This window comes from Oryx dammah, unplaced genomic scaffold, assembly GCF_014754425.2.
Source record: "Oryx dammah isolate SB20612 unplaced genomic scaffold, SCBI_Odam_1.1 HiC_scaffold_24, whole genome shotgun sequence".
Taxonomy (NCBI): Eukaryota; Metazoa; Chordata; class Mammalia; order Artiodactyla; family Bovidae; genus Oryx; species Oryx dammah.
Genome location: NW_024070208.1, coordinates 31,987,960 through 32,014,123, shown reverse-complemented (window position 1 = coordinate 32,014,123; position 26,164 = coordinate 31,987,960). Strand labels below are relative to the sequence as shown.

Below are 26,164 nucleotides of genomic sequence, written 5' to 3'. Positions count from 1 at the left end.
CGCGCTCCCTGGCGGCCGGAGCGGGGACAGGGCGCCGCGGGGACCCAAGGGCTCGCCCCTGCGATCCTGTGCACAGCGCCCGCGGCGCTCGGACCCGCGCGGCCCTCTGCTCACAAATGAACCCTGACGTCCGGACGCCGGCCTCCCCGGGCCTCTCCCGGCCGCACTGCCCTCTCGCGCCGCGTCCCCGCGTGGGTTCCCTGGGGGCTGGCTCTCGGGGCGGTGTCTCGGCGTAGGGGGGCGCGGCCCTCATTCCCGGCCTCGCAGGCGGCGGAGGCGGGGAGGACCGGCGGGCAACCCACCGCCCTGAGTGGGGGTCCCGGCGGGCCCTCCGAGCGCGCGGGTGTCGGCGCTAGGGGCCCGCTCCCCGGGGAAGGGAGGCCCGTGTGATCGCTCGCGGCGGGACCGTGCCGACTTTTGGACCTCTAACCACTAAGCAAACAACCCTTGTGCTCGCGCTCCACTGTCCAAACAGGCTTTATTGACAGGCGTTTCACGGCAACGCATAGCAACCGCGCCGGGCCCCCGGGAACCACCGGCTGCCTCGCCGCCCCCGTCCCGAGCCCGGCACACGGCCTCCTGCCCCCAGTCTCCAGGTCCCAGGCGCCGAGGGGAAGGCGCCTCCCGGAAGCGCCGCGGAATCGGGGCGATGCTGCAGGGGGCATTCCTGCCTCGCAACTCGGCCCGTCCAGCCCAGCCCTCGGGGCACCTCCTCCCTCGGTGGAGGCGCCGATCCGGGCCCGGAGCGGCCGCGTGGGGGCACAGCCCCCTTTCCCGGGCCCAGCTGCCGCCGAGCGCGCCCGGCTCCGCGGCTTCCAGGACCAGAAACTTCAAGGGCAGCAGCCTTGTGCCCAGCCGAACCCTTTGCTGGGTTCCCAGTTCTTATCTGGGAGAGGGGAGAGACTGGGGAGGGAGGGTGGGGAAAAGGAAAGCACGGGACAAGACAGGCCATTTACAGAACACGGCCGTGGGAACCTGGGCTTCCCAGGTGGCGCTAGTGGTAAAGAACCTGCCTGCCGACGCAGGAGACCAGGGTTCGATCCCTGGGCCAGGAAGATTCCCCTAGAAGAGGGCATGGCACCCCACTCCAGTCTTCTTGCCTGGAGAATCCCCATGCGCAGAGGAGCCTGGCGGGCTACAGTGCATGGGGGCAACAGTACGCACGTTCGCGGAAACTTTGCCTTAGGGAAATAGAATCCAGTATTTTCACTTGAATGTTGGACATCCTGGGGAGAAGAGACTCACCGATGAATGGGACTGAGGGTGATGGCCTCCGTGTGGACTTGACGGGAAGCAATGAGGGGCTCTCTCGCGCCCACTGCCCACCGTTCCCCTAGCTGAGAAGCAGCTGGGCGTTCAGCTGTGTGTCCTGCCCACAGGCACCCCCAGGAGAACCACGCATTCCACAAGGCAAGGCTGGGCTGCGGCTTGGGGGCAGGGCAGGTCTCAGAAACCGCTCCCTCGGGCTTCTGGTGCTGTGCTCTGGGGTAAAATGAGGTTGTCCAGATAACCTTCTCCACCCCCCACCCCCGCCCTGATTTTCCTAATTCTAACTTGCAAGGAGAGAGGATATTTCATTTCTTTAAAAAATAATCATAATTTCAGACAAAACCTGATAGGCGATAAATACAGAATCTGAAATCTGGAAAGCTCCTTTATCTCTTTTCTTTTTAGAAAAAAAAAAATTCAATTGTGTTCAAATACCACCCCCACCCACCCCCACCCCCACCCCCACCCCCATTTCCCTTCACCATATCACTTCCCATGGATCCAGAAGGCTTTTAAAATGCTGGCTTGGATGTTACACAGACCAACAACCCAAACAGCAGCAACAACAGAAACTCCCCCTTTTTCATCAGCCCCAAGATTGTGAAAATCACAGGAAGTCCAGGTTGGCTCTGGCATTTATAGCACTGACATACATTCAGCCCAGAGAGGCTCTGGTGACAGGCATTCTAAACAAGGCCCTGTCCAGGGCCACCCCCCTCCTTGTCAGGCCTGGAGTCCAGCAACCACCCTCTCACACTACCACAGACCACGCGCATACACCAGCCAAGCCTTTCCTGCGCTGGGAAGGGAAGAGAAGAAAGACAAAGACCTGGGGGTTCTGCATGCTTCAGTGGGCCCGGGTCTCCATCTCAGCTGCCTCTGACTTCTGCAGCTTAAATCTTGCCTGCCCTAGAGGTGAGAAGGGCCAGGGGGACCTTGGAGAGCAGTCAGTAGACCTAACCATCTTGGTTCCATCCCTGGCAGTCCCCTGAGCCCCTTTCCCGCCTCAGCTCCGACCAGAGACGTATCCCGCAGATCTGGGAGGCCAAGAGCTGAGGAGCAGGGGGCTGAAAGGCTGGTCTGTTCCGCCAGTCCAGGCAGCGTGTCCGCCGGTACTAAAGGAAGCCCGGGTGTCTTTTCCCGTCTCCTCGCTTGGCAGAGAGTCAGAACGGAAAAAGTCAAAATCTAGGAGAATGTCATCCTTGAGGCCCCCAACCACAGTCGTCTTTCCCCCAGGCCCCCGTTGGTTTCTGCTCTGAGGGCTAGGTCAGCTGGTAAACATCTGTGGGTGAGAGGGGAGGGGGTCTTTCCTGAGGGTTCTAGCAGAGTCCATGCTCCTTGTGGCTCAGCCTGGAATTGCTCCTGCAGGCCGCTGCGGGTCACTGGGTGACAGTAGGGTTTAACACCCCCCCCAGCTGGCCCCAGGACCCCAGGCACCGAACTTTGCAGGGAAGACACGGGGCTCAGGGGCTCCGGGACGCTTCTCAGCGGACCTGGCTGTGGCTGTGGAGGCTGTGGCCCAGAAGGCGGGGGCGGCTGTTGCTGCTGCTGTTGCAACTTCTTCTTGTTGATTTTCCTTTCCTTTGCTCTGCGGTTCTGAAACCAAATTTTAACCTGGAAATGAAAAAGGTGGAGAAAAACAGAAGGCGGTGAAGAAGATAACGAAAGCATAAAGGGACGGTATTTGACACTAGATCCAATGCCTCCTTCTCCAGCCAAAGAGGTCCCCTCTGCAGCCAAAGGACACCAGCCCTTCACCCAGCTTTTCACGGGACAGCCCATGTAACAGCCCAGTGCTGGAGCTTCTCCCAAGCTCAATGCAGTCTCAAGTGGGAAGGGCCTCTCTCTCCCTCTTTGTTCCTCAGGTTGCTTTCCAGAGCAAGCTTTATCTACAACTTTACTGGAAAAGTTCAGAGTCTCAGAACCAAGGAAGACAGAAACTGCCAGGTCCTTTCTATACCAAGCAAGGAGGCTAGGGCTAGATGTACTTCAGAATGACAGCCTTTGGCCTCTCAAAGCTAAACGGAAATGTAATAGTCCTTGCCTTGGGGCTGAGAATGAGTTTTATTTAATGAGGGGGTTTCCTGGCTGTGAATTTGACAATCTAGAGCATTCAGGAGCTAAGCCTCACCCCTCCATAGTTTTTCCGCACAAAGGCTGGTATCCTACATTAATTTTTCCCCCAATAAAGAGCTGAGTACCAAGAGAGTAAGTCTTTATTGACCCAAATCGGATTCTGCATTAAATTACACTCAGTGTGTGTGTGTGTGTGTGTGTGTGTGTGTGTGTGTGTGTTACCTCCCAGGTCCCCCGAAATAGAAAAAAAAAAATCACAATATACATATATTTTTTAAAAAGACAAGTAGACATGGAAGAAGCCTTTTTAAAAAGCATCTAGAAGGAAAAGTCTCTCGATCCTCTTGCTTAATCTGCCCACAGAACTAGGTGGATCCTGGGGCCTGGCTTCTAACCCTCCCCACTGGACCCTCCCAGGCAGTGACGGGGCCCTGGAGGGTTCCCACCTGCCTCTCTGAGAGCCCCAGTGTGGCGGCCAATTCAGCTTTCCTCCGGATGGTGATGTAGCGACTGTAGTGAAACTCCTTCTCCAGCTCCAGACGCTGGTGGTCCGTGTACACGACCCGGTATTTGTCTTTCGTCCTGGTTTTCACTGTAAAGGAAGGCGAAGTTAGCCCCGAGAACTGCAGGGCAGCCCATCAGTCATGGGTAATGACAAATCTCCCTAACCCAGGAACCATTTCTCTTCCTCCATCGCCCTGGGGGGCCGCGGTTTGGCTGGTTCCTGCTGAGTCTGACATGACCCCCTCCAGAGGGTGTATGTGGGGCGGGTGGGGGGGGGTCGCTATTCAGGACAACTAACCTAGTCTTGGAAGTAAGTGGTTTTTGAAAATTAAAGAGAAACTTAAAATTCATACAGGTAGCAAAGAGTCTGACATGACTGAGCGACTGAACTGAAAAATTCATACAGGTGATAGCAGAACCCCATCAGGGGTTTTGTAAAGCAGATACAGCACCTGAGCTGATGAGGCCCAAAAGGAAAACAGTCCTGGGAATATTCAGATTTTCAGGCCCATCAGAGGTTAAAAAAAAAAAAAGCTCACAGTGAAAAACAGCTGGGATTGTGGGTATGTGGGTGGGGGGCGGATTCCCTTTCTGTTTGTTTTATTAGAAGTGGGAAGGGGGTGCAGCAGCTGACAGCTATCCCCTGAGGTCACTAGAAACCGCACACGCCCCCCCTCACACCCCGGCTCACCAGCGTATCCGGCGGAATTCTGAGCAGGGGTCTGGCAGCCCGCTAATTCCTCTCTCTGGGGACACTCTATACCTGGGCGAAACTGGGTTGGCACACTTTTCTTTTTAATCCTCCATTTATTTCTGCTGCAAACCCTGCCAGAGCTATCCTGACCAGTGATCTACTACTCATTGGATTGAGTCAACATATTAAACCTGGCATTGATTGTTTTACTGAAGGGCCTTGACAAATAGTGCGACTGCAGTCAGAGCAGGCCGGAGCCCCGCGTCTCCACCGAGTCTGTCCCGGGTCGACCCTCGGCAGAACCCCTCAACTCAGGAGCTGTTCTCGCTCGGCCTCAGGTCGGGGTCTTCTCCCCCAAAAGAACAGGTTCAATCGCCCGGTGCCCCGGGGCTGCAGGAAGATCTAAAGGGTCTGGGGAGTTGCTCTGAGGTGTTTAATGCCCCGCAGGCCGACTTTGTTCAGGTAAAACCCTTTGCAAACCACAACAAAAGCGCCCTGGGAAGATACAGGCCGGATCAGAGGGAGCTCCCCGGAGCCGCTGAAAGGAGAACACAGCCTCAAACAATGCAGGACAAGGCGATCTTATCAAAGAAAAGCCCTTTCAATGCCTTAATAACAACCGCGTTCTGTTTGAATTACCACTACTGAGCAAATGGCGGGCCGGCCTTCATCCCCCCTCCCCGCCAGGCGCATTAACATCAACACGGCGGCGGACGCATTTGAATGCGCGCGGTGGCCCCGACCCTGCGCCCGCCGGGAAAGGAAAGGCAGCTGACACGTCCCGGGAACCTGCGCTACCTCCCCCAGCCCGCCCGCGGTGGTGGCCCCTGCGTACCGAGGGGCAAACTGAGGATCAGACTAGATCACCACGCAGATGGTGTACGGGAGCCAGGTGGGAGCCACAAAGGACACCTCCCCGGGCCGGAGAGCCAGGCGCAGGGGAGTCCTCCGAGCCGGACTCTCCAGGAGCGGGACTCGCCTTGGGGCCCTCGGGAACGGCTCTGCCTGGGGGCTGTCTTTTCAGTATCCGGAGAGGACGGGGCAGCGCGACCAGGCCCCAGAGTGCTCTGCAGCTCGCGCCCCGAGGACCTTGGAGATGCCCCGCACCCCCTGGGAACCAAGGAGGGGGCTGGAGTATGGGAGAGATGAGAGGGACTTGTCAGAATTCATTATTGACTGCGAAAGTCACCACCCTCTTTCCGGGCCCTAAAAGAGACAATGGCAGGGATGGGAAGGTGTATATCAAAGCGGACTGGGTCGGGTCCCACCCGGCCCCCCTCCCCACTCACCCCTTGACGGATGAGGCTCCGCAGAGGAGTCGGGCTCCGGCCGGCGGGCCGCCCCACATTAACATCACAAGGGCGCCCGGCGCCGACAGCGGCCTTGCCACCTTGGCGCGGGACTTCACAGCGGCCTCTCCTCCGCTGACCCCGCGGCCCAGGCTCCGGTGGCACGCCTCCCTCTCCCCTCGCCCGGGCCTGCTCAGCGCGCATTCTCCCGGGACGCACCAAGGGTCCCGGCCCGGCACCGCGGGCCGGCGCCCCAGGCAGGTTCAGGATCGCCAAGGGCCTTCCTCGGCCGCGCTGTCTGTCCAGGCGAGCGCGCCTCCTCTCGGGAGAAGGGACCCAGCCGACCCTCCAGGTCGGCCCCGAGGCCTCCTCCCCGGACCGCCGCAGTTCCCCCGGTGATGGGTCCCGGCTTGTGCGCAGTGACGCAAAACACCGATCCCAGGAGACAGCCCCCAACGGCTGCTCTGATTTATGCGACTGTAATCGGCTATAAAACCGCTGCAAAGTGGCCATAGCCTGCATGCGGGCCGGGCTGGGCCTGAAAGGAGGGAAGAGGAAAAAGCGGAAGTGCAGAAGGCTGGGAAAGACTTCACGGAGCAAAGCGGAGCCAGCAGGACTCTCCCACCACACCTACTGGAGCTCCTTCCCCACTGGACACAGACGCCAGATGGGGCAGACCCGGGGCCCACGAGCCTGCTCATTCCCTCCAACCCGCGATCGCTGCAGAGACGTCTCTGGGGCAAGCTCGTTAAACGAATATGCGCGCACACACACACACCCACACCAGACCCCGTGAAGTAAGGTTCCGGAGAAACGATCTCTGGCTGGAGCAGCGGCTGAGCGCGCACTACCCCTGCCTCCCCTTCTCCCTCTGCAGACACGAGGGGACTCCCGGGGCGTCCAGTCCCAGCCCTCCGGCTTTTGATTGAAATGACCCCTGCGCAGATCAAAGGTCTGAAGACCCGGGTGTTCCCCCCACCCTCGCGCCGCACCTCTTCCCCACTTAGTTCCCGGGACCAACAACTTCTTTCAGCTTCGGCAGCTTCGCCCGGTTTCCCCAGCGTGGCAGCTCCGATCCTTACCTTTGGCCCCAAAGGCTAAACCTGGTCCCTCGCGCGACCGCGCCGCCCTCCCGCCCCCCGCCCCAGCCCAAGCTCTTCCCGAGTGGCCGGGAAAGGGAAGGACGGCGTCCCGCTAGAGCCCGGCCCTGGGGAGCTGCCCGGGAGCCGCGCACCGAGCGAGGGCGGGCGGTAGCAAGCCGGGCGGACGCGATCACTGTGCTGCAGCCGCGCTGCGCCACGTTCCCGGGAGTCTCCCGAGGGTCTGAGGACCCGACCTTACGAGGGAAGGGCGGTGGGAAGGAGGGAGCCTCCCCTTTGCCTTACACTGAACGCGACTCGTGAGACTAGGACTTCCACTCCCGATCCCGCCAGCCCCCACGCAGGGGCCAGAGCAGCAACCCCCGGGGGGGAGGGTCCAGAGCCCCCAGACGCGGTCGCCCCGCCCCGTCCCCCTTGCGCGGAGTCCCCGGACGCGCGGGGACCGCGCCTTCCCCCGGCTCACCTTGGCTGCCCAGCGCTGGCTGCGCGGGCTTCCGCATCCACTCGCAGAGGTTCCGCCGCTGTCCGCCCGGCGACAGCTGCTCGGCGGCGGCGGTGGCGACCGGCCCGGGGGGGCCGGGGTTGAGCGTTTGCAGCAAGCCGGAGGCGCAGGAGGGCGCGGCGGCCGGGTGGTGCGCGTGGTGGTGCGGGTGATGGTGCGGGTGGTAATCGGCGGGCCCGCTGTAGCCCATGGCGGCGGCCGGGGAGCCCCCGTTGAGGCCGTGCGCTACGGCGTTGGCGGCGGCCGCCGCGCCCCCCGGCGCGTAGCCGTTCCAGTCCTCGCGGAGCGGGGCGCCGTATGCGGCCGGCCAGGACGGCCCCGGGGACTGCGCGCTGTCCAGGTTGGCGGCGGCGGCGGCCGCGGCCGCCACATGGTATCCGCCGTAGTCCGGGTACTGCGGGGGGCTGACGAAGTTCTGCGGGGCCAGGTTGAGGCTGCCGGAGTGGCGCACGGAGCTGGGATACATGCTCACGTCCTTGTCCAGGAGGTAGCTCACGTACATGGTGGCGAGGGCCCGACGGCGAACCTCACCATGCTGCCCCGGGACTGATGCTTGAGGCTGCCGGGGGGCGCCGCGCTGGCGAAGGGGAAGAGGGGGCACCGGAACGGCGGATGGCTGCGCCCTGGCCCGCGAAGCTCCGCCGGCTCCTCGCGGCGCGTCTGCCTCTAAGGCGGTCCCTGCCTCGGGCCTGCCTCCTCCCTCCCTCCCTCCCTCCCGCTCTCTCTTCCTTCTTTCCTCCCACCTCCTTTCCACCAGGCTGCAGAGGCGGGGAAGACCCGCCACCGGCTGGCGTGCGGAGCCCCAGGCCGGCGGCCTTACGTGATTAACGAGTGTTTACAAGACTCTCTTAGTAATGACACAGACACCAATGGCTGGAGACGTCGAGGCGCAGCGCGCACCCGGCGCACAACCCCTAGAAACACGATTTGCATTTTAAAAGACTGGGGGGGGGGGAGCTCTCGAGAGGGCTGCGACCCATCACAGCTAAATATTCAAACCTTTATTGTTAAGAGCTTCCTCCTTCCAACCTTGGTGCACTTTAACCTCCAATCACGGGTTCAAAGAATGAAATCAAGAGACTTGCAAAAGGGGGTGGAGAGGTGGGGAGAGCTATCTTGGTGGGAATCGAGGTTTAGGAACTGAGGAGTCGCGTTTTTGCATTTGCAGGGAAGGGAGGGGTTGTCTAGAAGAAGCTCCTTCCATCCCAAAGACAAAAAGGGAAGCCATTGCTTTGATGACAGAGTTTCTGGCCAGCCTGGGAGGTGACGGGTGGAGCCGGGAGAAATAAGCCTGTTCCTTTCCCCTCTGCGCCCCGGGCCAGGCCGACTGTGCCCCCCAAACAACTGTCACCGCTGATCATTTGTTTTCTTCCCTAGGGAAACAGCTGGCCCCCCACACGAGATAAATTAAGACCCTAGTTGCAGGTCGCATCTCTGAGTTCATCTCACATTTGGGACTCAAATTAAAGCTATTAATTTTTTTGAAAAAGCATTTACACTCCAAATTCAGAAATCTTGAGTGCAAACCAAGCAGAGAGTGGTAGTAGTCAGGCTGGTGGGAGGGCGGTAATGGAGGGGAGCAGGAAGGTTTGCTAGAGTTCTGGTGTTTCTTTAGGTGGGTCCTGGTGTGTTTGTTGTCTGTGAAAACTAATCGTTACACTTATATGTTTATATACTTAAATACGTGGTTTAAAATCAAGGAAAAAGGACTCTAGGATTTCTGCTAATGTCTACCTAGGTATGTATGTGTCATACAACTTACCAATGACTTAAAACCACTCTCATTTGCAAAGTAAAACATTTCTCCAGAGAAAATAGTTTTTCATCTCCAGGGGATGGGAAGAGACCCCTGAGCCATCACTGATGATTGTTTCTGAAAAGCCCCAAGTGGGGAAGGGTCTTGGATTTGGAAGCACTGTGTCAAGGGCTGGAAGTGGCGGCCGTGGGGACCTATACTGTGTGGCCTGGCTCGGGACCCGCCAGGACAAGTTGGAGGACAGGAGCTCAGGGCAACCAGATTCGCTCAGGCAGGTGCAGCGACCGCGGGGAGTGGGGCCTGCGGCTGCCAGTCTACCTCTGTCTGCTCCGAGTCCAGACGGCGCTGCCAGACTGGGCTCTGAGGATCGCAGCGGCCCGGGCAGTGGGCTGGGCAGGCCGGCTGGGTGGCTTTGAGTGCTCCGGGAACCAGCGGGGCGCATGGCTCTCCTGCAGATCCACCCTTGGTTCTCGCCGCCGAGTGGTCTCTGGTGCTTGTCACTTCCTCGTGTGATCTCTGGAGCTCCTTCCAGTGTCCTTTATCTCCTAGATCTTCACATCTCCCCAGATCGGGAATAGAGCGGGTCTTGTCATCTTCTCCACTTTACAGAGGACAGCCGGCCAGCCGCAGAGTTCCGAGAGGCCAGGCCCCCAGCAGGATCAGGGCTTCGGATCTCCTCCTTGCTGGTCCCTCCTGTCCTCTGTGTTTCCTAAGGAAAGAGGTTAAAATGGAGGGGGCGGGTGGTAACAAACTGGGCAATCAACTGGTGAAGGCTGAAGCAGATCATCCTTGTGGATCTCCCCGGGCCTGGCCCGGAGAACTAAGTGTCACTGGACCTCTTGAGAAATCAAATAGGAAACAAATTACAAAGCCCGTTACAGAATCCAAGTCACTGAGTCAGGAGGGGGATCACGGGGTGGGGTTGGGGGGAGTCTGTGGACCTGGATGAGGCCGGGATGTGGGAGGTTAAGTGGTGGGAGCATTGCAGACGTTTGATCTAGCAAACATCTTCCTCCTCTTCCTGGGAGACACAATCCCTCTTTCCGCCTCCCCCCCGCCCCGCCCCCACAGCCCCCTCCCAAGCCTCCAGCTCTGGAAGCCGAGGCCCAGGCTTGCGCCCAAGTCTTCGGAATGTGGGCATTCTTTGGGACAATCGCTTTATTGGGGACAGCCAGCCCCCTCCACCCTGCGGTGGCCGCTTCCTGCGTTTTTATGGCCGCCGGCCGCTGGCTAATTGTCCCGGTTTTCCAGCTGTGTCTCCGCTCTGCCCTGGAGAAAGGGCCCTGGCCTGCCTGCCCAAATGCTTTGGGAGCGGCCTGGGTTGATCTGGCCCCAGGGGTCACGCCAGATCTCAGAGAGGCCCATGCTCACTTCGGGTGTGGGGTGTGACGGCTAGAGAGAGGACACTGGCTTGTGTCCTTCATGAAGAAATGGGCCCTCATGGCAGTAGCATGGCCCCTCCATGGTTCTGGGCCCTGGGCTGGGGGTGAGGGGAAAGGAAGCAATAATGATGTCCTTGGACAAGCTCCTTGGAGTGGAAATATCCCCTCATGTCTGGGTTGCTCCCTCAGCCAAGAGGGGGCCCATCTGTGTTCCTGCAGGGGCAGGCTGTTGGGAGCAATCAGAGACGGGTGCAAGGTGGCTGATGGGAAGAGACCCTGGTGTCTTTTCATCACCATGGCTTACCCTCTGAGAGCCCTTTGTCGGGTTCCTGACCTCTGGAAGCCTGCTCTGGGTGGGGGAGGGGAGGTAGCTCCTCTGGCCTCTGGGTGCAGGTGTGTGGCCCTGGGGGAGTGCAGGTGCCACGTGGGACAGGCCTCCAGCAGAGACCAAGGTGCCTGGTGCCTTTCTTAGAGCCTCTTGGCTTGAGCTGAGATTCACCCTCAATGGTTGTCCCCAGCCTTCACTCTTCAAGGCTCTGGCCCAGCCTACCAGTACCTGGGTCTCCAAGTCATAGGGAAGTTTGGGGCTGGGGTGGGGCTGGGCCTGAGGCTGTGACCCCACAGAGCTTGAGTAGGCTGCTTAGGGCAGGAAAGGGTGGGAAGAAAGAGACCCAGGTAAATAAAAGGGTCCAGAAGACTGGGGGCAGGCTCCACTTAGGTTATCAAAGGGACGTCTCTTTGTTACTGACAGTGTCGGGGCCACTCCACATTCCTCCAAGAGGGTCCGGGCTTCCAGGATCCTGGCTGCTGGCAAGGGCAGGGGCACAGAGCTGGGTGGGGAGCAGGAGGCACCGGAAGGGGCGGGCCACTCTTCCAGGGAGATGAGACACTCCTTGAATCCACAGATCATTGACAGGGCTGCCTCTCTGCTCAAAGGTCCCCAGTGTTTCCTCCAGCCTGGGGGTGGGGGGGACCTTGCTTTTCCCTGTATTTGTGGCTCCTGGAACTGGGGCACCTGTGACCCTTGACACCGAGGTAGGGCAGGCTGTCTGTTCTACCTTAGCAAGCGAATCTACTCTCTGAAACCCTTTCAGATCAAGGAAATGATCCAAAGAACGCTGCCCTTGCAAACTCCCTCTCTTGCCCTGCACAGGAAGCCTTCAACCTACACTGAACTGAATTCCCAGGAGAAATAAGGAAGAGCAACAAGGAAGAGTGTTGTCTGATAAAACCATTCAGCTTGGCAGTCTACACTGCTGTGGGAAAAACTACTCGGTCGCTGTGTAGTTTGGAGTTGGAGAGTTTGGGGGCCAACAACGGCACGAGGTCAGCAATCCCCTCACATAAAGGAAGGCTCTATAAGGGGTGGTTTGAGAAGAAATCCTGCCCTGCCGCTCCGCTAACATCTCTGGGAGAGAGATCAGTCACAGTGTCCTCTCTGTAGGGTCTCCCTAGAGTCCACTGCCTGCTCAGTTCCATCAGGCCACAAAGGAGCACAACGTGTTCATCCTGAACAGCAGGGAGGGGCCGCAGCTGCCCACAGCTGCCCGGCTTCATTCACAGGCTCGTCCCCACCCAAGGGAGTCAAGAATGTTCCCCCCAAGCAAACTGAGTCTCCGGTCCTGCCTACCTGCGGGAGAGTTCCTGAAATTGTGGGAGGTCATCGGTGGGCTAGACGTTTAACACTCAGGGTGCAGGAGAGTGGATAAAACAGTGAACTTTCTCATCCAAGGGCAAGAAATAATTTTTTTCCCCCTCCGCTCAAGGAGAGCTAGGAAAAGAAAAAGCCTCGGACGAAGAGCTGATATTTGGGTGCAGAAATCTGGTTTTGCCCACTGGCTGCAAATTATGGGGATAAATGGTGGTTGCCCATTTTCTTCCCCCGCCAGCCCTCCCCACCCACCCTGCTAGAATCAGTCTGTGGATTTTGTACGACTTGGTCTAATTCTGTGTGATGCGTGAGCACAGAGCAAGAATTAAAAGTCTGAGAGGGAGCGCTCACTGTGGAGAAGACCCAGCCCCCGGGCCAGCAACACCTAAATGCTATCACACGGCTTTGCGTGGAGTTACCGCTTGTTCCCTTACCGATGTCTCGTGCCTAAGGTGATGACCTTTGTTTGTCATATGAAAATATGTTCCCAGGAAGCCCTACAGAGTAGGCTGTATGTGGCAGAGGGAAGGGGCTCAGGTAAGGGTGCAGCTCTCCTTGGGTTACTTTAGGGCCCATTGGAAGCTACTTTCTAGAGAGGAAAGTCGAAAGTGAAGTCGCTCAGTTGTGTCCGACTCTTTGAGACCCCATGGACTGTAGCCTACTAGGCTCCTCTGTCCATGGGATTTTTCAGGCAAGAATACTGGAGTGGGCTGCCATTTCCTTCTCCAGGAGATCTTCCCAACCCAGGGATTGAACCTGGGTCTCCGGCATTGTAGGCAGACGCTTTACCGTCTAAGTCACCAGGGAACTCTGGTGGGGGTTAGGGAGTTGGGGGGTGGGGGTGGGACAAAGGACTTCATGTCTGTAGCCTTTGCATTTTACAAAGGAGCATTCTGAGGCCCAGAGAGGTTGGGTGACCTTCCCAAGGTCACACAGCTAGCTGTTCCGGTCACTAACATTAAATGAGCTATATATAGGTGCATTCTTTGTAACCAGGAGCACTCTGTGCAAATGTTAATAATTACTAAGGCTTCGTGCCACCCTGGAAACCGCCTCCCCAACCCCAAACTGACTGGCGACTGGCGTCACGGGGGGAAGCCAAACTCCCCATCCCCACCCGATGAACCAAATAGTTTCAAAACAATCAGATTGAGCTGTTGTGACAATTCTGCTTTCCAAGTCCTATTTATTATATTTCTCCCTTTCAGGGGCACCTGCTAATTGCAGTGTATAAGTTTATTGAATTGAACTCCATCCAGATGTTTCTTCAATTGCCAGCAAAAGTATCCATCTATCCCACAGTAAATTACTTTCTGTAAAAGAGCTCATCTTTATTTTTTGAATGGGAACTCACATCCTGTGGCTGACCCCTGGAAATGTGTCAAATTCAAAATGAGTAAAAGGAATGCAAAGAAATTGCCTGTCTTTCTCCTCATCCTCTACTTCCCCAGCAGTGTCCCAGTACCTCTTTTGGACACACGACCCCAAAAGGTCGTATCTGTATGGGTGACGGAAAGAGACCACCCATTCAGTTTCCCATCACATAGATGAGTGGGACCTGGGCTCGGCAGTCCCCAGCGGGAGCGTTCTTCTGGGGCCTCTGCTTGCCGGCTGGTCTTGAACATTTCAAGAGGGAGTGACAGTGGGCAAAGCAGCACCCCTATCTCGGAAGGCAGTGTGTGTGGAGGGGTTGAAGAGTTACTGAAACTGAAATCAGCTCTTTGCTCTCCGACTTTTCTTAAGAGTTGCCGTTGTGCTTTTTTTAAAAAATAAATTAGTAAGTATGGATATTAACTATTCACCCCGGAAACTGCACCACCACTTCTGCACCCCCTCTCCCGACATCTCCAGGCCACCCAGAGGTCCTGGCTGGTGCCTTTGCTGAAGCCCGAGTCCAAGTCCGCATGTCTCCACTGTCCGGTTGGTTCATTTCCCGCGTCCTGCGCACCAGGAGCACAGAAACTAGAAAACATGCCCAAGCCCAGGACATCACTATCTGAGCCAAGATGTGGCAGAAGAAAACTGCCCTGCCAGACCTTGGCAGCCTCTGGAGAGCCACCCGCAGGAGGATGGAGGTGGGTGTGGGGTGTCCAGGGTCTTCCCCGCGCGCCGCCGCCCACCCCCCCCCCGTCCTCTGCCAGCGCTCAGGGCTTAGGTAGAGGCTCTCCCCTTTCTCCCCCAGCTCTTTTGAAGGGGTGGGTTCAGCGCCTTCCCCCACCCCGTATCTCCTCCTGAAGAAACAAACAATTTTGCGGACAAGCTTTAAGCCCTCAAAATGTTAACTGTGTAATAGTAGACACCAGATGGTGCCTGAGCCCTGCAAAATGCAGCTCCTCACCTCTAAAAACAGGGCTTCGGATCTGGCCCTGGGGATTCCCGCTTGTCCTAGCCTGAGCATATTTATATGGGGTCCCTCTGTCTAAGAGGTGGGCTCACCCTACGATTGGGTAGGGTGCCTTCAATATAGTTTATCATACTCAGTCTCAGGCCCAGCCCTCGGTCCTTGTATCCAGGGCCAGAAAATCTTCTTTGCCAAACAGCAGGTTTCTCGCTTGGGTCAGGAAAGCCCCGAGGTTACCCCAGCAAGAGGGAGGCAGGCGTCTAGCCCCAGGCCCAGGGGCCCTACCTTTGCACCCAGGTCCTTTGTAATAGACACCTGGTGTTCCCACATCCAGAGAAGGCTCTGGGGACTCCCCTGGCCCCGCTGCCAGCCCATGGCAGGGGAGACCCTGGTCTACAGCAACGGTGGGGCCTTGGCTCACCTCCTGGCTTCCCTACCTACCGCCCTCCCCAGCCTCCGGCCTTCACCCTCACCACTAGCAGGCAACACCTGTAAGTTGGCAAAGGGGCGCTGGGTTCCTGGATTAAAATTCCCGTGCCACCACAGTGGCTTCTCTCCGTGGAATTTAGCCCCCAACCAAGGGTGCTGCTGTACTGCTTTTTATGGAAAGATTCTATTGTTCTTGTTGCCCTGCAGACCCCGGCTGCTCACTAATGGAGGTTCGTGTCTTCAGAAGGGCCAGTTCCAGTTCCGCCTTCCTGTCTTACTCCCTCTGCGGTGAGGAGGATGGCATGGCTTGTTTCTCCTCTGCCATCAGAAGCCTAAGGAGCGCTTGTTGGGGTTTGTTGGACCTTCTGATGGGTATGACTGAGAGAGAGAGAGAGAGAGAAAGGTGGTGGGCTCCTGCTGTGTGAGCGGACACACTAGACACCAGTTCTCTGGGGCTCTGGAACCCCAGGTCCGGCCTCCTCTGGCCAGAACCGATTTTCCTCCGTTTCCCGCTTTATCAGTTCTACAGGGCCCCGGACCTTCAGGCCCATCCAGCTTGGAGAAGCCCCACTCCTAGCCTTTTCTGCCGTCCCCCACCGGGTGCCTCCGCAACGCCGGCCCCCGCGGGGCTCTCTCCCGCCCTCCATCCCCGTAGGCTGCTTTGTCAGTTCCAGCTCAAGCTCCTGTGTTTGTCCAAGTTTCAGAGAGACTCCTTCCACTCTCATGTAAGTGTCGGCTTAGCAACTAAGGTGGGAGAAGAAAAAAAAAAAAAAGAACAGACAAACCGCTAGAGAATAAACGATTCCTTTTCTGTCCGTTTTGTTTTGCGGCTGGGGGTATAGCAGGAGAGGGTGCGGGGCCCAAACGAGCTGGATGAGCGCTTTGGAATCCGCATAGGCTGGTGGTGTCAACGGGCCGCAGCGGGAGTGAAGAATTGGAGCAGTGAGCTGGATACATCGGTGGCAAAGCCCGAAACTATCAACAGATATTTTGGCAAAGGGTGCGCGTGTGGGGAGGGGTACAGAAGGGCTCGTTATTCGTGCGACTGTCTCGATTCGCCCCGGCCTCCGTGCGTGGGGGTGGACTCCGTTCTAAGCGCATCGCGCGCGCCCGCGGCCCTGGCGCGTCCCGACTTGCGTCCCGGGGTCCTCTGCTGGCGTGGCCGCTACGGCTGCTCCCCGAGCAGGTCGGCGAGACGCAGGTGGCAGATCTTCTTCACCTCGCCCAAGGCGGTGCGCAGCTCCTGCGCCGGCGGGCACCGCAGCCGGCGCGCCAGCTCGCGGGGCGCGGCCGCCGGGTCGCTGAGGCGCACGGCGAGCACGAAAGGGAAGCCGAAGCGCGTGCGGTACTGCGCGGTGAGCTCGGTGAACCGGAGCCGCTCGGCCGCGCCCAGGTTCTGCAGGCCTGCGGCGCTCTGCTCCCGCTGCGACTCGGCGGTGAGCCGGCCGCACTGCAGCTGGCGGCCCGCCAGCTCCGGGTGGCAGCGCAGGACGCCCTCCTGGCCTGCGGAGAAGCACAGACACAAGGCGGTGGGAGCGCGTTATCGCGCCCCGAAGGGCTTTGGAGAAAAGCAGGGTCCCGGGACATGATGAGGGGCAGCTCGGGGCGCCCAGCGCACCCGCCCCCTCCAGCTCGTCCTGAACCCTGCGCCCCGCCAACCCCGCTTCACGCGGCCTCGGCCGGGGCCCCGGGGGCGGGGCGGGAAGTGACAAGTCTGTCCTTTGAGACCTTGGGGCCAGCAGAGCGGCGGGGAGCGGCCGCGGAGGCTCGGAATTTACGACTTGCTCGGGAGGGAGCGAGAACGCGATAAGGGAACCCGAGCGTTTCGTATCTTTTCAAAGTCCTTTGCTCTCAGGGGGGCTTTGATGTCGGAGAGGGCCGGACACAAGGGCCTGAAGACTTCCTGAAAAAGCCACGGAATGGGTTTCGCTCTGGAAAGGAGAAGGGCGGGGAGGATACCCAGGGATAACATCCTTGGAGCTTGGCAAATAAATGCCCAGGGTTTTGTGACCCTAAGTGTGAGCTCTGCGCTTCTGGAATCAGGCGTGCAAAGAGCTTTGCAGATGATTAACTGCAAAGAAACCCATTTCCACCTGAATCCTACGGCCCTTTGAACGAAAGTGGCTTCCTCCTTTTAGGAAAACAGCACCACTCACCACCCACCGTGTCTGAGGCTCGTTTCCCTTCTCCCACGGTAGATCTCAAAACAATTCTTGGAGAACAACCTTTCCTGGGAAGGCAGCTTCTCCTCATCTCTGAACACTGGCCTGAAATTGGCCACCCGTGGTGTGAGTCCAGCGATTTCAAGTCCTAATCCAGGAGGGGTTTCCTGAGCCCTAGCCAATCATTTTACTTAGTTCTCTAAAGGGAGATTTAGAATCCGTGGGGCTGGGCAAGATTTCAGATATGCTAAACAGGGAACCCGATGGGAACAATGGGGCTGATGACACCTAGCTTGCTGAGGAGTGGCAAGGATTGGAGACAATTCATTTACCCAAACCACACCTGATGCTAGCAGTTTTTCAATAAATAGCCACATTACCTGCCCTAGTAAACTCAGTGTAACTGGGCTGCCCTGCGGCTGGAAGCTTCTGTCCCTAGGGCTGAGGACAGGTGTGGGGCTCCTCTGGAAAGGGGGATCACTGACTGACTCTTCCTTTAATTAGAGTATAAACTCCCCCTGCTTAAATCTTATAGTTTCTGCCCAGTTAAAGGATGACCGGGATTGTTGACTTGTGGACCTGTGCCCTAAGAGGTGGGAGAACTGGGGTGGTGGGAACTTCTGCGTTGAAGAGAGGCTTCATCAGAGACTCAGAAAGGAGTAGGTGACCTGCCCAAGGTCATTGAGCCAGGAAGCTGCATGCGTGGGGCTCCTGGACTCCAAACCACTGGCTTTGGAGCACTGGCTGCCCCTTCAAAATTAAAGGTAGTTTAAAATGAAACTCAGGTCACCAGTAATCCCATTTTGGCAATACCCCCCATTTTAAAATATCTCTCCTGGGCCTTGCAAAGCTGGGGCACTTGGTCCCCGCGTCCAGCGCATCCGGGTGATGTGAAAACGTAGGTGATAAAGTCCCTACCTGGGCGCCCCCAGCCCTGGGCTGCAGGGCGGCTGTGCTGTGGAGGCTGCCCAAGCCTGAGGCTGGGTGCCCCCTGAATCCGCTCCACATCCACCCAGTCTGGACCCCCCCAAATGGGCGTGGGCAGCGGGGGTCTGGGAGGCTCACAGGCCCTGACCGCAGGCCTGCCCTGCACCCCTCCTTGTTTATTCAGATTTTCAAAAGGGTGAGGAGGTAAGGGGGCCAAGATCCCGCCTTCTCACTGAACTCCTCAGCGTCCCCCCCACACCACCTTCCCCCCATTTCTTACTCTGCGGAGGCCTGGCTCCAGCGCAGGGAACAAGGTTATTGCTAGGAGGACCTGGCTGGGGGTTGGGTCTGTCCCCCGGTGGCGTGGCCCCAAGCAGAACCCGGGTCCTGTGGGTGGCCGCCCGCATCCCAGACCTGCCTCTTTCTGGCCCTGACACCTGGCTTCTCACTCTGTTGGGCTCTTCCCTCTCTTGAAAACATCACCTGGGGTTAATGTTTGCCCAGTACGGAGCATGTTTTCCGCTGGTGGTGGGAGACAAGGGGGATGAGAGAAGCGCAGAGCAAAGAGAAGAAAAGAGATCAGAAAAGAGGATTTACACACACAGAGCCCTCAAATGTAGGTAAAAGAAGATGGTGCGAGGAGGCAGACAGGGAATGCTCGCTCTGGAGAAATAGAACCTGAGCCCGTTGAGCCGAGGACTCCATCTTTATTGCCCCAAACCACTGATACGCCCCTTCCAATCCTTCCTGCCGGACAGCTCTGTCCCTCCTCCAGCGCTGCATCCCCAGTGGCCTTAAGCCCCAATAGGAGGCTGGAGACCATGCCTGGGTATTCCCCACCTCCCCACCTCAGCCCTGCAGTCCCCCTACCTGGAGTGCCCAAACCTGGCTGGGTGTCTCACTTCAGGCCTTTCAGTACTGTCTGTCCTTCAGCCTCTCCTAACATCTGAGACAGCACCGCCTCTGCCATTGGCATGGGATGGTCTGGAGATGCAGGTGTGGACAGGCACTGACCAAGAATCTCTGCCCCTTGAAGAGTTCCTGGCGTGGAGCCGACAGTCCTCATCTTATTAGCAGACAGTGGCGGCTGCTGAAGAGCAGGCGGTTGGCCTGGAAGCCCATCAACGTCCTCCAGCATCTCCACACTGTCCCAGCTGGTGTGCCCGCCCTCCTGTCCCATGCATGGCCTGGCCCAGCCTCTCTCTCCACGTGTGTTCTGGGAGCCAGCGCCTCCTTCCACGTCAAAGGCTACGATTTCAACCATCAATCCCCCCGCCCGCCCACCATCACTGCCACTTCATCAACACACAAACCGGCCCTAGAAGCACTCAACCCCTAAAGAAAACGAGCGTCCTCTCTTGATTGCCTGTGGTCCTCTGGTTCCTCCCTGCGTCTCTGCTCCTCCTCACAGCACAGCTGCTCCTGGGGACTGTCTCCTGGGCATCTCCACTTCCTCTCCCCACCTCCCAGGCTCACCCCATCACACTTCCAGCCCCACCGGCCTGCCTGGTGCACTCCTCAGGTCACAGGCGACGACAGCTTGCTCAAGCCGACGGCCAGTGCTCTGGCCTCTTCTCTCTCAGCCTCTTGGCAGCATGTCACGTGGTCAGCCCTCTCTCCTTGGAAGATTCCCATTATCGCTTATTCTCATCCCTGGCCCAGAGCAGCGACACAAGTGCTCCCGGACTCAGTCCTCACACCTCCTCCTTTCTGATTCACATGGATGCCCTAAGCGTTCTCATCTAGCTCCCTAGCTTCAAATGCCATCGATTATTTCATGACACCTGGGTCTAGTCTAGTCCTCAGCTTCCCCCTGAGTTCCTTTGTTATGAGCCAACTGAACACTCAACATTGTCCTCTGGATGGTTATTTGGTATCTCAGCCTTGCCAAGCTCCCATTCTCCACCCTGTCCTCTCAGTGCTGAACTCGTCCTCGTTGCAGAAAACAGATCACCACCCACTCAGCCACTCATATAGAAAACACAGGTGTTATCCTTCATTTTGGGCTTCCCAGGTGACTCGGTGGTAAAGAATCTGCCTGCCAACGCCAGAGCCACAGGAGACGCAGGTTTGATCCCTGGGTTGGAAAGATCCCCTGGAGAAGGAAATAGCAACCTCTCCAGTCTTCTTGGCTGGAGAATCCCATGGACAGAGGAGCCTGGCGGGCTACAGTCCGTTGGGTCACAGAGTCAGAAACAAGTTAAACAACACAACAATCCTTCATTTCTCTTTGTTTCTGACCTGCCTTCCTGCCACAAATCTATCAAAAACACCTGTTGGCTCTAACTCTAAAATTCGTCCTGAAAATCCAGCCTTCATCTCTCCTGCTCCAACCCTAGTCCACCTGACCATCACCTCTCGATTTTACTGCTACTGCAGGCCCTCCACCTGACCCCTCTCCTCACATCCCTCCACTCTCCACCATTCTCCAACCGCCTGGTCTTTCTTGTCACTTCTTAAGAAAGACCTCTTTTATTACATATGTTCTATCCTAATACAAATGTTCTTCTCATAGTTTCTAGAATTGAAATGATCCTTTTTATGTATGTTAATCCTGCATCTCTTCACTGGAATGTCTGCTCATTGAAGGCAGGGACTTGTCTTGTTCATGGCTCTATCTCCAGGGCGGGGGACAATTCCCCAGGGAAGAGTAGGCACTTAGCAAGTGTTTATTGACTGACACTCTGAGGAGAAAGTGCTGTATATTCTTTGACTGAACGAACACATCATAATAGCCTCATATAAATACCTTATAGCCTGCATTGAAGGAAGTTATTGGTATCCAACTCTTTGATGCTTTCAACAACTATCTTCTGAAATAAGTATTAAGTAATGAATCATGGCATTATTGCTATTCTGAAATACCACAGAAAGATGCATGATTAACTGTTTTGACATGTTTATTGCTCTTTGATGTTTAATACAAATCACTATTGAATTTGCTCATTACTGGCCCTGTGTGTGTGTGTGTGTGTGTGTGTGTGTGTGTGTGTGCGCGCGCGTGCGCGCAGGTGTGAACATTCTTCCGTTTATTGTTGCCATTCCTCTGGCTTGGGAATCAGGAACTGATTGGCTTGAAAAGGTATTTTGCCAATTAGTTTTGGAGCGAAATATTAGTCCTATACTGCCATCTACTGGTCAGTAATCACCATAGTAAACGAATAGTCAACCTTGGCTTACTCTTGAAACAGAATTTTCAGTTTTCTTTAAATGGTAGAGGGTTTTCTCAGATTATCTAAAACAAATCCTTGACCAGATAGATCATCATAACCTGAACATCTCTATAAGGTCCCTTTTAGTTTTAGGATTCAAAGATTCTGTTACACCCAGTTTGTTGTTTACTATCTAAGGAGTAAGTTGTCACCAATGGCTCAGCAGAAAGAATCTGCCTGCAATTCAGGAAGAAATGGGTTCAATTTCTGGGTCAGGAAGATCCAGGGAATGGCAACCCACTCTAGTATTCTTGCCTGGGGAATTTCACGGACAGAGGAGCTTGGGGGGCTATAGTCTATGGGGTTGTGAGCAAACATTTAAGAATAAAAGCTAGACTTTTACTTGATTATTTTAAAAACTAGGGAGGGGACTTCCCTGGCAGTCAATGGTGGGGACTTCACCTTCCAACGCATGGGGTGTGGGTTTGATCCCTGGTTGGGGAGCTAGAATCCTGTATGCCTCTTGGCCAGAAAGCCAGAACACAAACAACAGAAGCAATATAGTAACAAATTCAATAAAGACTTTTAAAATGGTCCACATTAAAAAAAAAAAAAAAAAAACTTAAAAAAATAAAACCCAGCAAGTTCCCTGGTGGGATTCTGGATTTTCAATGCTGCTGCCTGGGGTTCAATCCCTGATCTGGGAATTGAGATCCTGCAAGTCAAGAAATGTAGCCAAGAAAAAAAAAAAAAGATAAAAAAATAATAAAAATAAAATCCCACATCAAGCATTAACATTATTGAATAAATCAGTGAATGAATAGATGAAGTCCCTAGAAACTGTTTCTAGATTTTGCCTTTGAATTTCCAGAAAATTCTTCAAAAGCTGTTGGGTTATCAGGGTTTGTCTCAGTTTTCTTATCTGTAAAATGGGGATACTAATGATAATCCTTATTTTATAGGATTATTATGAGGATTAAGGGAGTTAGTAAACGCCAAATGTTGGGAAAGGTGCTTGAAAGACAGCAATAGTAAGGGGAAAATGCATTTTAGGGGTTGTCATCATTATTTCCACCACTAACTCTGCTTGCTTAATGCCATGAAGATGATTAGATAGGAGGAAGGTGATTAGAGAGGGCTGCACTCCCAGCTGCCCCAGGCAAGTGTGGCCACCAGCACAGGGCTGAGAAGCAAGCTCTACCAGCAGGGAGGTCCCTCAAAGAACTGCCTGGAGTGCAGAAGCAAGCAAACGCCCAGGTGGCTCCAACTCCCTCCAGTGGTTTTGTCCCACTGACCTGCTTCGAAAGTCACCCCAGTTAAAGTGTGTGGGGAAGGGTAATGCCAGGCTCCACCATCTTCCAACATCCCCTTAGGAACCATTTCGTTCATTCCCGTGGCAAATCTTGATCATGTTCCAGTGTTCTGGAATCTGATCCCACGGGGTGGGATGGGAGTCTGACACTGGCCCAGATACAGTTTGCAGCCTCACGTTTGCAGCCAGTTGGGCTGCGGCGGAGGGTGTGGGGGCTGCGGGTTCAGCTTTGGACAGGCAGTGGGTGAGGGTCAACAGGGCCCCTACATTCCTACTTGCAGCAGGTGTGGGATCTAGTTCCCTGATCAGGGATCAAACCAGGGGCCCCCTGCACTGGGAGCTCAGAGTCTTCACCACTGGACCACTGGGAAGTCAGGGCCTCCACATTCCTGTCAGCTTGGTTTAATCCCTCATCCTCCCCTCTTCCTGAATGTACCTAAAATGAAATAAAGGAGCCCCTTGTTTGGGAGGCTCCCTTTGACCTCTGGAAACCTTGCCGGGCCGGGTGGGTGTCGGAGCGCTGGGCTCACAGGCCAGGACTGTTGTGCAGAAGAGCGCCTCGCCCACAGCCCAGCTCCCTGTGGAAGCCCCTCTGTGAAGATAGCCTCTCCCCTCGAGGTCCCCTCAGCCAGTCCAGGCTTCTCCAGGGACCTTGAGGACAGCCCGGGAGGCAGCCTCGGCCACTGGCCTTTGGCCTGTGAACCCCTGGGAGGCCGTGTGTCCTTCTGACTCACCCGGGATTTGCCTGGCCCCAAACTTCCCTCCTCTCCCCATCTTACACCCCCAAGGGCCTCCTTTTCTCTCTCCACCCAAAGGAAATCGGCATTTTCTACCCCTTTCTCCAGAGGGATTTATTCAGACTTGTCGTTCCCCCTCTACCTCACACCCACAGGGAGCTGCTGACCTGAGGGACTTTACTTTCCTCAGCCGCCTAGTCCAAACCGGCCCTTTCTGGTAAAACGTCAGCCATTCCCTCTTCCCCCCAGGCTCCTCAGATAGTCCGATATGGAGCAGTCTCCTCTCTTGCATAAGGGACATTCCCAAAGCCAACGCAGGGCTGAGGTGAGGGGGGGGACACTAGCCTGACCTTTGGTCCCTGAGCAGCTTTGAGGCCAGAGGAGGTGGCTGCCTCCTCTTTCCTGGTGACCCCAGAGCTTTAATGTTTAACAGCCAGTTCACCTGAGCCAATGAACCTTCTTTCACTCTACTGGCCACTTAACACTGCAAGGGTTTGACTCTCTTTTGCAAAAGTCTGAAGAAACTCACAAAGCCTTACAGCAAAAACAAGTAAATGTGTATACCAGGGATAAGTGACTAGGCTCAAATATCTCAAAACAGTTTGATAACAAAAAAGAAGTAGACTCACAGATGAGAAAACTAGAGGTTACCAGTGGGGAGGGGAGGGGAGGCGGGAGGGGCATGATGGATTGGGGAGGAGAGGCTGAGACAATTGGGTCTAAGATCGGCTCGGGAATATATCATACAAGACGGAGAATACCACCAATATTTTGTAATTAGTAACTAAATGGAAAGTAACCTTTAAAAATTGTGTTTAAAAATCAAAAACAGCCACAAGACCTCCCCTCCCCCCTTTTTAAAAGAAATCTTTTTTGGCCACACTATGGCTTGTGGGACATGAGTCTGAGTAAGCTCCAGGAGTTGGTGATGGACAGGGAAGCCTGGTGTGCTGTAGTCCATGGGGTCGCAAAGAGTCAGACATGCCTGAGTGACTGAACTGAACTGAACTGAACTGATGGCTTGTGGGATCTTAGCTCCCCAGTCAGGGTTCAAACCCAGGCCCTTGGCAGTGAAACCTGAGTCTTAACCACTGGACCATCAGGGAATTCCCTCCCCTATCTTTTTGATAAGCACACCTGAAATCCCGCTGTGGAGACTCTCAGCGTCCAACCCCAAAGCCTTACCTGATAGTGGAAGACCATCAATAAAGGCAAAAAAGTGCTTCTCTAAATCTCCCAAGCCAGAGAACGGGCGCTTGGACCAAACTGCGGCTGCGATCAGAGGACATCTCTCGATGACATTTCCGAACACATCCACAAATTCTCCAAAGTCCATGGAGTTGACCTTCTCAATGTCCATGGCTTGTGCTCCAGTGGCGGTGGCAGGACTGGGCTCTCCTCTGGGTGAGTGACTGACACGTCTCTGCTCGTCAAATTATATTTGCTGAATGCACAGGCTTGGTTTTTTTTTTTTTTTTTTTTGCAACACCAGCTTGGCATGTTTTAAATGCCTCTGGGAAAAGCAGAGATCCAGAGTTCTTGTGCAATCAACAAACACAGGCTTAAGGTCTAATCCAGGGAGCAGAGATCTTGCAGAGGGGGAAACATGTCCAGCGAAACTCTTCCCACCAACCAAGCAGGCAGAGGCCGTATTCAGCCTCAGCATTCAAGCCAGTTAGCCTTCTGGTGCCATTAACATTTTAGCCTGCCTGCTTACTGTATTTGTTTCATGACTGAAGGACTGACAGCAAAGAAGTCAAGGAACTTTGCTTTTCAAAGAGGGTAAGTCTGGTGCCAGAAGTACCATCATTACAGGCCATGTCTTCAAATACGGAGGAAGATAAATATATATAGCAACACACACACACACACGGCTTCCCTGGTAGCTCAGTTGGTAAAGAATCAACCCACAATGATACAGGAGATCACATGCAATGTAAGAGACCCAGGTTTGATCCCTGGGTTGGGAAGCTCCCCTGGATATGGAAATGGCAACCCACTCCAGTATTCTTGCCTGGAGAATCCCATGAACAGAGGAGCCTGACAGGCTATGGTCCATGGGGTCGCAAAGAGTCAGAGGTGACTTAGTGACTAAACAACAATCATATGCATGTGTGTGTGTGTGTGGTGGGATGGCTAAGTTGTGTTCAACTCTTTGCGATCTCACAGACTGTAGCCTGCCAGGCTCCTCTGTCCATGACATTTCCCTTCCTTGAGTGGGTTGCCAATTCCTTCTCCAGAATCCTCCTGACCCAGGGATTGAACCCATGTCTCATGCATTGGCAGGCGGGTTCTTTACCACTGAACCACCAGGGAAGGCGATATATATGATATGTATTGCCTATCATATACGTTGCATAGATATGTGAACACACACTGGATCCTGTATCATGTGTGAAGTTTCAGGCAGGCAGCCCAGTGTGGAGGGCCTGGTCCCAGGAGAGCTTGGATCCAGGCTCTGCCCCCTACTAGTTGGCATTCATCAAGTTATTAAACTTTTCTGAACCTCAGTTTCTTTGTCTGTAAAGTAGAGATAATACAAGTATTTGCCTGATGGGATTTTTGCAAAGATAAAGCCAGTTAACTTAGCAGTGTTCCTGTTAACATCACACTACAGAGGTGTCGGCTGATACAATGTTGACTGCACGAAGTCTGCAGAGGACCAGCCACAGGACATCCTCTGCTGCCCCTTCTGCCACCAGAGCCAACATAGCCCTTTCCTGTCCCCGCAGGTTCCCTGCAGACAGGCTGACAGCCAGTGTGAATTTCTTTCCGACCTCCCTCCCCCAGCGCCCTCAAAGCCGACTGTCGGGAAGGGAGGGTAAGGTCTGTCCAGCAACCGCCCCCCCAGTCCCTTGCAACCGTCGAAAGTCTTATCCCC

At 55.6% G+C, this 26,164-nt stretch overlaps 2 protein-coding genes across 2 annotated transcripts; both read right to left on the bottom strand.

Moving 5' to 3' along the window:
* Positions 1-1,886: 1,886 nt before the first annotated feature.
* Positions 1,887-7,936, bottom strand: CDX2 (caudal type homeobox 2). Its single transcript, XM_040266740.1, is given in 4 exon segments — positions 1,887-2,681; positions 2,683-2,883; positions 3,792-3,937; positions 7,396-7,936. Coding segments are annotated over 4 exon segments (921 nt in total). The 3' UTR covers positions 1,887-2,648.
* A 7,844-nt stretch (positions 7,937-15,780) lies between these two features.
* On the bottom strand, positions 15,781-25,149 carry URAD (ureidoimidazoline (2-oxo-4-hydroxy-4-carboxy-5-) decarboxylase). Its single transcript, XM_040266739.1, has 2 exons — positions 24,469-25,149; positions 15,781-16,496 (listed from the first exon to the last, which is right to left on the bottom strand). Exons 1-2 carry the CDS (start codon positions 24,641-24,643, stop codon positions 16,159-16,161), a joined length of 513 nt encoding a protein of 170 aa, XP_040122673.1. The 5' UTR covers positions 24,644-25,149; the 3' UTR covers positions 15,781-16,158.
* Positions 25,150-26,164: the final 1,015 nt, after the last annotated feature.